Source organism: Zea mays, chromosome 2, assembly GCF_902167145.1.
Source record: "Zea mays cultivar B73 chromosome 2, Zm-B73-REFERENCE-NAM-5.0, whole genome shotgun sequence".
In the NCBI taxonomy this organism is placed as follows: Eukaryota; Viridiplantae; Streptophyta; class Magnoliopsida; order Poales; family Poaceae; genus Zea; species Zea mays.
The window spans coordinates 241,717,520-241,728,076 of record NC_050097.1 but is presented as its reverse complement, the minus strand read 5'-3'; the positions used below and the strand labels follow the sequence as shown (position 1 = coordinate 241,728,076).

The 10,557-nt window shown below is 48.1% G+C and overlaps 2 protein-coding genes across 2 annotated transcripts; one reads left to right on the top strand and one right to left on the bottom strand.

The window, feature by feature from the left end:
• Nucleotides 1–1,327: 1,327 nt before the first annotated feature.
• On the top strand, nucleotides 1,328–4,651 carry LOC100192067 (Ribonucleoprotein like protein). The gene is made up of 3 exons (NM_001416309.1): nucleotides 1,328–1,705; nucleotides 2,077–2,950; nucleotides 4,335–4,651. The coding sequence occupies exons 1-2, from the start codon at nucleotides 1,460–1,462 to the stop codon at nucleotides 2,941–2,943; spliced, it is 1,113 nt and encodes a 370-aa protein (NP_001403238.1). The 5' UTR covers nucleotides 1,328–1,459; the 3' UTR covers nucleotides 2,944–2,950; nucleotides 4,335–4,651.
• A 5,190-nt stretch (nucleotides 4,652–9,841) lies between these two features.
• Nucleotides 9,842–10,557, bottom strand: LOC118476451 (vicilin-like seed storage protein At2g18540). Its single transcript, XM_035965598.1, has 2 exons — nucleotides 10,318–10,557; nucleotides 9,842–10,234 (listed from the first exon to the last, which is right to left on the bottom strand). The coding sequence occupies exons 1-2, from the start codon at nucleotides 10,444–10,446 to the stop codon at nucleotides 9,938–9,940; spliced, it is 426 nt and encodes a 141-aa protein (XP_035821491.1). The 5' UTR covers nucleotides 10,447–10,557; the 3' UTR covers nucleotides 9,842–9,937.

Here is a 10,557-nt window from a genome sequence, read left to right as displayed (position 1 = left end):
GACGACCCCTAGGTGAAGCGCCATCACGGCCATGGAGGCCACACATATGGCATCACGAGGCATCCGTCCGGGAGACCACAACGATGCGATGGATAGATGATAACGCGTGCGAGGTTTTTTTAAGAAGGTAATTGTTGTATTAGGTACTGTTTGGTTGAGGAGCCAAAGTAGAACGGAGCCGTTCCATCTCTGATTCTAGGAACGGAGCCGCTCTGTTCTGTGTTTGGTAATCTGGAACAGAGCGGCTCTGTTTTTTGTTTGGCTGCAGAGTGAACGGAACTGAGCGTGACTGTGAGAGTGGGATGAGAACGGAGCGGCTCCGTCCAGTTGATTTTTTGGAGCGAAATGGTTCCGGATCTGAGGAGAATATTCCCTAATTAGAGACATTCCGTTATAGTTTCTTTATAACCAAACAACAATAAAACTAGAACAGAACGACTCCGTTCTACTTGGCTCTTCGACCAAACACCTAAGCCTTGCTGGAAATGCAACCCAACGAGAGGATCCGGTATCCAGGCTGGCTGTTCCGTTACCTGTGCACCACCACCACTAGTGCTGGGAATCTGGGCCGGGCTTTTCGGGCCAGCACGAGCACGGCCCGAAAATAAGAGCCCAAAGCATGGTCCGGTACGAAATAATATGGTCCGGGCTAGCACGACCCGAAGGTGGGCCTGGGCCGGGCCTCAAATTCCGACCCGTCGGGCCCCCAGCACGGCACACATAGATGGGCCGGGCTTGGGCCGACACGACCCAATTAAGCCCAATCTGTTTAATCTCTTTAATTTAGTAAGATATTAACTTTATATTGTTGTTATATTTAGAGTTTATGTGGTTAAATGATGCTATAATTGTTTAATATCTTTAATTTAGTAAGATATGAACTTTATATGGTTATAATATTTTGATTTTATGTGGTAAAATATACGGGTCGGGCTTGGGCCGGCACGGTCCAACGAAGGTACGACGTGGTTTAGGGCCGGACTGGGCCACTGTTTTTACACTTCGGACTGGCACGACATGACCCAAAAATTATTTGGGCTTTCTTGGCCCGAACCCGTTTGGCACGAAGCACGATGGGCTTGGACCGGGCCGGCTCGGCCCGACCCAATTCCCAGCACTAACCACCACTTACCCAGTCAAAACGGAGTAACCACGTCACCGGTCCACCGCATCCAGCGTGCCTAGCGGTCAACAGACGGTTAGTCCCGTTCCGTAGTCCAAGTCCACCTCCAGTCCTTAACCCGAACGAAACGGCCTATGATTCCCAGACCCGATCGTCCGTACCGTGTAAAGCTAAACTCCGTCGCGAACAAGAACAAACCAAATTGAACTCAGCACGCGCACAAGTCCGCGGCCGCCCGCACACCGCCAGCCAGCCAGCCACCCGCCCACCTCTAGCCCCTAGGCTCCCCTCCCGCAAAACCCTAGCGCTCTCTCTCTCTCTCTGTCTGCCGGCGCGATGGAGGATGCTGCCGAGAGCCGCAAGCTCTTCGTCGGCGGGATCCCGGCCGGGGCGCAGGAGGCAGACCTGCGGGCCCACTTCGCGCGCTTCGGCGAGGTGCGCTCCGTCGTCGTCATGCGCGACAGGGAGACGGGCCACGGCCGGGGCTTCGGCTTCGTCGAGTTTGAGGACAAGGCAGCCGCCGCCGCCGCCGCCGCGCTGGGCGACGCGGACAGGCCCAGGCACTTCCTCTGCGGGCGCGCGGTGAGTCTCCGCTCGTTCCGATCTGAGCTTCGTTAAGGCTTGCTGCTGCGTAGGGAGGGGGAGTTCGGGTTCCGCTGGCTCTGAGATTGGATTTTCTAGTACTTGCTTACGACGTTGGTAGACATAAGGCTGTCACATGACCTCCGGCACGAAGAATGAATCTGAGACTCAATTTTCAAATCCTATGTAGCTTTTGAGAATTTTAGGTATCGCTGTCCGGGTGGCATGTGATCTCTTCGTGTAGGCTCACCATTGCGTCTAAATCGCTTCGTTTTTGCTGCCATCTGGCTCGGTCTGTGATGGAACTTTCGTTTAGATGTCATGTGGATACCATTAATTTCTGATAGTTGGCTTTTCTTTCGTGGACATAGGTGGACGTTAAGAGGGCCAGGGCAAGAGCTCCACGAAACCAGCGCGAGCAGCACTCCCAGCCTCATCAGGTCGAACAAGGCTTAGACCAGGGGAACCAGGACAATCAGTACCCCATGGGGAACGGCACCGCGGACAGTGGTGACAACGTGAACTACGGTTCAAAAAAGGTCTTCGTTGGCGGACTGCAGGATGACACCACTGAGGAGGAGTTCCGGGCCTACTTTGAGACGTTTGGCACTGTAACGGATGTCGCGGTGATATATGACAGCGCAACGAACCGGTCGAGGGGGTTCGGCTTCGTCACCTTTGATTCGGAGGAAGCAGTAGGGAAGGTGATGCGGCAGAGCTTTCACGACTTGAACGGGACCAAGGTAGAAGCCAAGATTGCTATCCCCAAGGACGAGCAGTATTACCGCAACAGAGGGCGTGGCGCACGCTCCTCTGGTGGGAGGGTCCCTGCTGGCTATGAAGGCTCCATGTACCAACCGCCATACAATGCTGGATATGGCTCCTACAATGGCTACATGCCACAACCTGTTCACGTGCAGCCCTACTTTCCTGCCCCCTATTTTCCTGTGGCGGGTTATCCCTATGGGAGTGGATACCCAAGCCAAGTCGTCATGGCAAACGCTCCTGATATGATGTCAAGATGGGTTCCTCCAGCTTATGGAAATTATCCTCAAATGTATCCATGGTACATTCTATACAGAGCTGGTTATGGTGGTCCAGCCACCTCTTTTCAGCATGGAATTAATGGTGGAGGAGCTGATAACAAAAAGGATCAAACTAATGTAGATATGCAGCAAGCTGACAACACTTCTAGCGTTACAACGATGTTGGAACATATGAAGCTAGGTTCACAATGACTTTCAGGTGCGTGTATTCTGATACCCTACTGGTTAAATTTTATCACTCGTTATTGGTAGGAATTACTGCAGTGTACTTATTTTTTTAAACTATGGTTGTTATATGTTCGTTGAAATTGATAGAATATTCAAGTCTTCCCATGAAATTAGCGCATAGTCTGCCAATTTTTCAATAGCATTTTTCGTCATTTGCATTTTCATGTTTGCATTAGCTAATTGAAAATGGAGTGGTTATCATGATTCTGCTATCATCATCTAAGATTCTAAGAATCCAAGTGCTTCAAATATAATACCATGGTGAATTCTAGCAATGTAACTTGGCACCCTAAACGGTTACTATATAGTATATACTGCATTTAACGCTACCTATTCAATTAGGTAATGAAACAAATGTTGACATCCACAGTTCAGTGTTTGCTTTCAATATTTGAGACATTGATTTGCAGTTCAATACAGCAGTGAATTTGGTTTATCAGTTGGCAAAATGATAATTCCTTTACTTTATGGACACGTGTTAGAGATGGAAAGTTGTATGTAGGACTCTAGGAGGGTGCATTCTAGCTGCCCTGAAGCAAAAACAATTGTTCAGTTTATGTATAATACCTTTTTGTTATCCATGTCCTGTACATCTTCCTTTACTGCATAAAAATTAAATGGAATAGTTTGTTTCCCCATTTGTTGCATACAGTGAGATATTCATGGATCTTACTTCTGGAGTTCTGGTTATCTACAAAATTGATTAGATTAAAGTAGTGATGTTATATTCTTAGTACAGAGGGAAAGGGAATCATAGTTTGGCATGAAAGTCGGTTCTTACTATAACAGCATACTGAAGTAACTGAACCAAAATAACTTATTTTGTATATATTGGATGGATGCACCTTGCACCGAACATGTGACTGTGGAGTAAACTTATAGATTAATAGGCGATTCTGTGGTGATTTATCTTGCAAAATTGTATCCTGTCATGAGGCGACTGAACTGGCTATGAGAAGCTGAAGCTTGAACTTGAGCTAGGACCCTTTTTCTGTTTGGGATCCGGTTTTGCTGGTGCATAGTTAAGCTTGAGGTTGCTCCAGATAAGGCAAAACTGCTGGTGCATAGTAGTACTCCCTCCATCTGTGAGTAAGGCATGTTTTGTTTTGTTAGAACAGCCCTTGGCCAACTGTTACTCTCTTAATTTGCCCTTCTATGATATCACACTTTCAATCACAAATAAGTGCTTTTGAATACAAATCTAATGGCATGAATTTTGTATCCCTAAAGTTATACATTGGTAGAGTAACTGTTGGTCAAGGGCTTCTCTAGATATTGCTTTGATGCATTCAGTATAGATTTGGATGTTTCCGATACTCATAAAAATTACTAACCTACCATCTTCTGTGAGGCAGGACTAATACTTCTACAATGGTGACACTGGAGTACAACAATTGTTTGGGAACTCGCAACTGTGAAGACGACTTGGACTTAGATTCTTTGGTTGACAAGTATATCATTAGAATTCTTCCAGCTTACCTACGATTCCTATTCCTCCCGCCTGTAAACTAGTAAAAGCATGCTGCAAGTTGTTACTGGCTCCCCTCCCCTCTTGTACCAATGTTAAATTCTTACGTCGTTTAATGCATCAGAATCATACTGTTAAAATATACTTGTTTGCTGCATGCTTTGACAGATTGTTACCAGAATGATGGAATCATCCATCTATCTCAAAATCTGGTGCATTGAGCTTGTGCGTATATATGTCATGTTGGTTGCTGCTGGCGACCATACTGGACCAGACCGATGCGATCCATGTGTGCACTGATTAAGATACACGCGCATGCACTGAAGTTCCAGGTGTGTAAAAGAGAGGCGTTTCATGATGTGCAAAAGGCCAGAGGGTGAGGGGGACGAAAGGTGACGGGTACTTGTTGCTGATACAGGTAGTCGTTGAAGCAGCAGCTGCTGCATCCTGCATCTCTAGTGGGTAGTAGAGTAGGGGTGGGTGCTGTTGGCATGTGAAGGCCCACAGAAGAATGCCACAAAGATAAGAAGATGTACACCCACAAGGCAACCAGGGGAGTAAGGAATGACCCCTTGTCATTCTTGTCGCCTCAAAACAGGCCCTCGTCGTCCTCATGCGTGCACTGCATCTGCATGACATGCAATGCACGGAGCTAGTAGATGGATAGGATAGTGTAGGATTTGATGGATGATGGATGGATGCTTTAAGACTGAAAGGATGATGTGAGAGATGCTTGATAGATGTTTGACACCATGATATAATGGCTCGCTTGGTGTTGCCTTGTCGAGGTGACACCATGATATTTATTTATTGATTAGTGTGGCACACAAGTTGATTCCGATTGATTGCCACTTTGGAGACTTCCTTTTGGTCACTAGCATGCCTAGTGTTTTGTTGCAGAGAGGTGGTGAAGCTTCTTTGGAGGAGGCAGGCAGGGCAGGGCAGCTTGGGCACACGCTGCAAACAGGGGATGATGGCCCCTCCGGAGTTCCGGAGTACCTATCATCACTCCAAAGCTTTAATATTCCCCCCTCTTCTTTTGATGCCCCGTTTGGTAGGGTAGGGTATGTTCTGTTCTGTGGGAGAGAAAAAAAAAGATGCAATTGTTTTGTTTTGCTGCTCTATCTATTCTCCATGCAGGGCACAGCCCCATCCCCACCTGGTGTGGTCTTCTTTTTTGCAGCAGCTGTGCTGTGTGGTCTAGCTTGGCGCAGCAATAGCAAACCTGCAAATGTGCCTGCCTTTGCTTTCTGGAGTGCAAGTAAAGTGCAGCGGGTTAGCTTAGGCAATGAGTGTTACTATGTATTAACAGTAGATCGATCCCTTTTGTGCATTTTGAGAATGCAAGAAAGCTGTAGTAATAATAGTATGTATGGGATACACAGTCAAACCAAAGAACCTCTTGTTGGATATACACACAAGCCCCCTAGCTAGCTAGTCGCTGGTCCTAAAAGGATCTCAACAGGCGTCTGCACACTTGCCAGAGCATAAACTCAAGTCTACTCTTCACCAGCGGCAGAGAGGGCCACTTACTTTAGCTATAGCAATGCGATTTTCCATCACGAAATTCCGCTTTTTTTCCCTGAAAAAAGCTCTCGTCACAGACTAAAGATACCGGCAATACGGGCAGTCCCCTCGTCCCTGGAGCATGGTGTCGACGGAAATCATGGCGTCTATAGGGCCACTCCATCCTCTTTATACAGCAAGAGCTTTACCTTTTTGCAGATTGCTGAGCTATTATTAGGAGAGAATAAAAAAAAACTAAACTTTACCGAGTAGCAACAGCATAGCATAGCACAGAGCACTGCTTCAGACCAGTATTAACATGTTTTACACTGCTAGCTTCTTCAGACCAGGCCTGTCCTGGTTCCAGGTCATGTAGGTAGGATGGTCGTCATGGAATGAACGAGGCATGCAGGCATGTTGCATGCGTCCATGACTCCATGCATGCATAGATGATGCATAACAGTGTGGTGGCCTGCTGCCACACTCTTATAGCATCGCCATCAGCGTTCAGAAAACAGCAGCATCAGCATCTTTTGAGCAGTGTATATACACAGGGTTTTGTCCTCAGCTACAAACCCTGGCGCCGCGCGCGCACACAGTCTGCTAGCAATTAATTGACAAATGTACAAGGCAACCTACTGTGCCCTCCTTGGCTCCTTGACTGCTTCAGGCAGGCCGGCGCTGTTTTTCTCTCTCTCCCTTCTCTCTCTCTCTCTACCCTCTGTCTCTTTTCTTTTGCAGTGTTCATTATTCAGTACAAATACATATGCTGATTCCTGCATTATTCATCTCTCTCTCTGTCTTCCTGCTCACCATCTGCTGGCCTGGGCTAGCTAGGTCGCCGGCCGCGCTGCCATCTTTTATCGGAGTGGGGCGAGGGGAGAATGTGGAGAGGCATGCATATCGAACAGTTCCGGCCTGCGCTAGCTGCAGCTGGTTAGCAGTGTGTTAATTTGTGCGTGTCGATGGTGCCGCCGCCGGCCACGGCCAGCAGGCAGCAGCAGCTTTAGCACAGCGGCGGCCGGCAGCGCGCGGGCAGTGACGACAGTGAGCCCCACACGCCGTTTTGCTCTCCTCTCGGTCTCGGTCTCGGTCTCCTAGCTCCTGCCGACGACGACAACGATGCATGCATGCATTTTGCAGCCGGCCGGCCGGTGATCGTTAGCTTGTTAATGGTACGGCGCTTTCCCAAGTGAAGATGAGAGGAACGCTCAAATTGAAATGTATATAATATAGCCTCTGTGTGTCTGTCTGTCGTCAGGATGCATAATACATATGGACCACATGCGCATATGCAAAATAAGCACCACGCCGAACTGATATCCATCTCTGTCGCGAGCTGCTGCATGCGCTGCACTGCATTGCATGCATGCTATAGTATACACCACACACACCACTTCGAATCTCTGGTACGCTGAGCTAGGGTGACAGCATGTGCAAGGCACCAAATTGGATCTATATATACGGACATGGCAGGTCCATGAATAAATAATTCAGGCGTGCTGCCAACACATGGTTGATATATGATCCGCTTTGGTTAAGTCTGAGAATAACCATGATTTTACTAAGTTGTTGTTGTGTAACATATCTTTTGCCTTGTGGTACGCAAGCGTGGAGCTCAAAGACGGTCGACGGCGATGATCAAGGTAGGTGGGTTCTAAGGATGTACCATGAGCGGTGAAGGATGAACATTGAGACTTGGACGGAGGTAAAAAAGGCCGGAAGACTATATAGACCTCAAAACCTGGTTAGAGTTCTATCGAGAACTCGAGGCACGGCTCTAGATGAGTTGCCTATACCAACTTTTTTGCAATTTGGTCCTTTTCGGGTTTTTTCCCCCACAATTATGCCCCTGGCAGTTTCATTTCAAAAAAATAGACCCTATGCTCGGCGCCATCATCATTGGCGCCGAGCATGTGTGTGCCGGCGCCAATACTATTGGCGCTTATACGTCAGACGTGGCGGCTTGGCTGGCAGTGACGTGTCAGGGGGTCGGCGCCAAGATCTATGGCGCCGACCCCCGTGTCGGCGGCGCTACACGTGTCCGGGGGGTCGGCGCCATAGATCTTGGCGCCGACCCCCTGTATTCAACCTCTGAGCCAATCTTCTGTCCAAAAAAATTTGAACTCACGCCGCCCCCAAGACCCCGCGCCGGCGCTACTCCTCCCCCGGCCCGCGCTACTCCCCGGCGGCGCTCCACCACCGGCCGGCGCTGCCCCGCCCGCCCCCGGCCAGCGCCGCTCCTCCACCGGCCGGCGACGCCCCGCCCGTCCCCGCCCGGCGCCGTTCCTCCCCGGCCGGCGACGCCGCGTCCGCACCCGCCCGGCGCCGCTCCTCCCCGGCCGGCGACGCACCGCCCGCACCCGGCCGGCGCCGCTCCTCCCCGGCCGGCGACGCCCCGCCACGCACGCCCCCGCCCGACCCGGCAGCCCCTCCCCGCCCCACAAGCGCCCCCGCCGCCCCGCTCGGCGCCGCTCCTCCCCCGGCCGGCGCCGCCCCGACCCGCCACGCCCGCCCCCCGGCAGCCCCGCCCTGACCCGGTTGCCCGGTCGCGCCGCCCGCCCCGCCAGCCCTGACCGCGCCGCCGCCCCGACATGGCCGGACGCCTCCCACCGCCGCCGCACGGCTGTCGTCCCGTTCCGGGCGCGCTCCTCGGTCGCGCTCGCTCCTCGCCCGCGTCGTCGACGTTCATCCTCGACCGTCTAGGTAAATTTTATATGGTTTTTGTTTATTGTGTAAGCATTTTGTGTTAATTATGTTAAATTGTTTTGCTATAATTTGTTGTTTTTTGAATGTGATGAATGTTAGTTATTGTGATAAATGCTAATTTGATTGAATATTATGAATGTGAGTCAAATGTGCATGTTTTTTATCCTCTCCGTGCAGGGGAGGTGCTGTCAAAATTTACAATTATTATATATGAGTATTTTATAATGTGATAAATGCTAATTTGATTGAATATTATGAATGTGAGTCAAATGTGCATGTTTTTTATCCTCCCCGTGCAGGGGAGGTGCTGTCAAAATTTGCAATTATTATATATGAGTATTTTATAATGTGGTTAGTATATTAGTGGGTGGTGGTTATATTTATACTTATTTAGGTAGTAATTAGTGGTTTGTGGTTAGGTAATAACCATCCACAGTTTATATTGAATGTTTAATTGGTGTTTTAAATAGATGGACAATTTTTTGAGCTTGTATCATGGAGGCAATGTGGAACAAGATCCGTATGGAAATGCCAAGTTCATTGACATGCGACACGTGCCGGTACTATTCGATGGTGTTTTAAATTGTTTTGCTATAATTTGTTGAGGGTGGAATTGATGGAGGTCGGCGTTTCTTCAGATGTCCTTATGCATATGTACAAATTAATTTCTAGTCCTTTTTTCTAAATACTTTTGTTGTTCAGTGAAACTAACTATAAACATTTATGCAGCATTCATTGGTCAAGGAGAATTGTGGGTTCACTCGTTGGGTAGATCCTCGTCCGATTTTTCCTCATGCGGAATACATATCCTACCTACAGAATAGGTTATTTGATCTAGAGAGAGAAGTAAGCAACAGAAAGGATGAGGAAGAAAGAGACAAAAACAATGGTGGTGCTTCACAGGTGCAAGTATGCCCAGATCCATATTGTTGCTGCCCTTGTCACAACAAGAATGTTGGTCCTCCGTCGTCTCCACCGCACCCACAGCAGACACCAACAATGGGAGGATACTATGGGGAAGGGTCAACTCAATTTGGAATGTGGGAGCACTACTAGAAAACTCTTATGTATCAATTGCTTTCAGCGTGTTGATTATCTATTTCAATTGCTTCAAGTCGCCTTCAAGAATTGCTTTAAATCTACTTTTCATCAATTATGTATTTATGTAATTTTTCATCAATTTGAAGGTAATTCATTACGAAATATCATTGTTCGACAATACATAATACTGAATAATAAGTTCATTATTACATAACTTCAAATAAAACACCAATACTACTGAGTACAACGAGGCCATTTGCCTTTGCGAAATGCATCAGGGTTCTCCTCCATTGCTTCCTTTGCACGACGTGCACGCTCAAGCTTCTTCTCCTTATCTTCCCTGCATTCAGCAACACGCCTCATTTTCTCTTCGTCTTCACGTTGTTGCTCGGCAGCAAGCTCCTCTCGTCTTTTTTTCATCCTCTCTTTGTCCTCTGCATCCCACTTTTGAAGATTCTCCAACAACTTCTTGTCTTTCTCTGATATTTCTGTGTCAATCCACTGCTCAAAATCACATAGCGGTGGAGGAGTCTACAAAATGTGCAATTATTAGTACGCAAAAAATATTTACAAAAACATTCACAAAGGTAAACATATTACAAGACTATTCTCACCATTAAATTCATCCGACGTTGAACAATAGTTGGCTCAAATGCAAAGTTAGCACACATCCAATACCTCTGTCGATAGGTGTCATGATCTTCAGACTTATCGACCTTACAAGGATCACCACAAAAACACATAGGCACTGGAACACCACTTGGCAAAGGCAGCGGGTCGAAGGCAGTTCCGGTCAAAGGACCCTTCCTAAATTTCCATAAACTCTATAACAATCAGAAATATAATAGACTCAC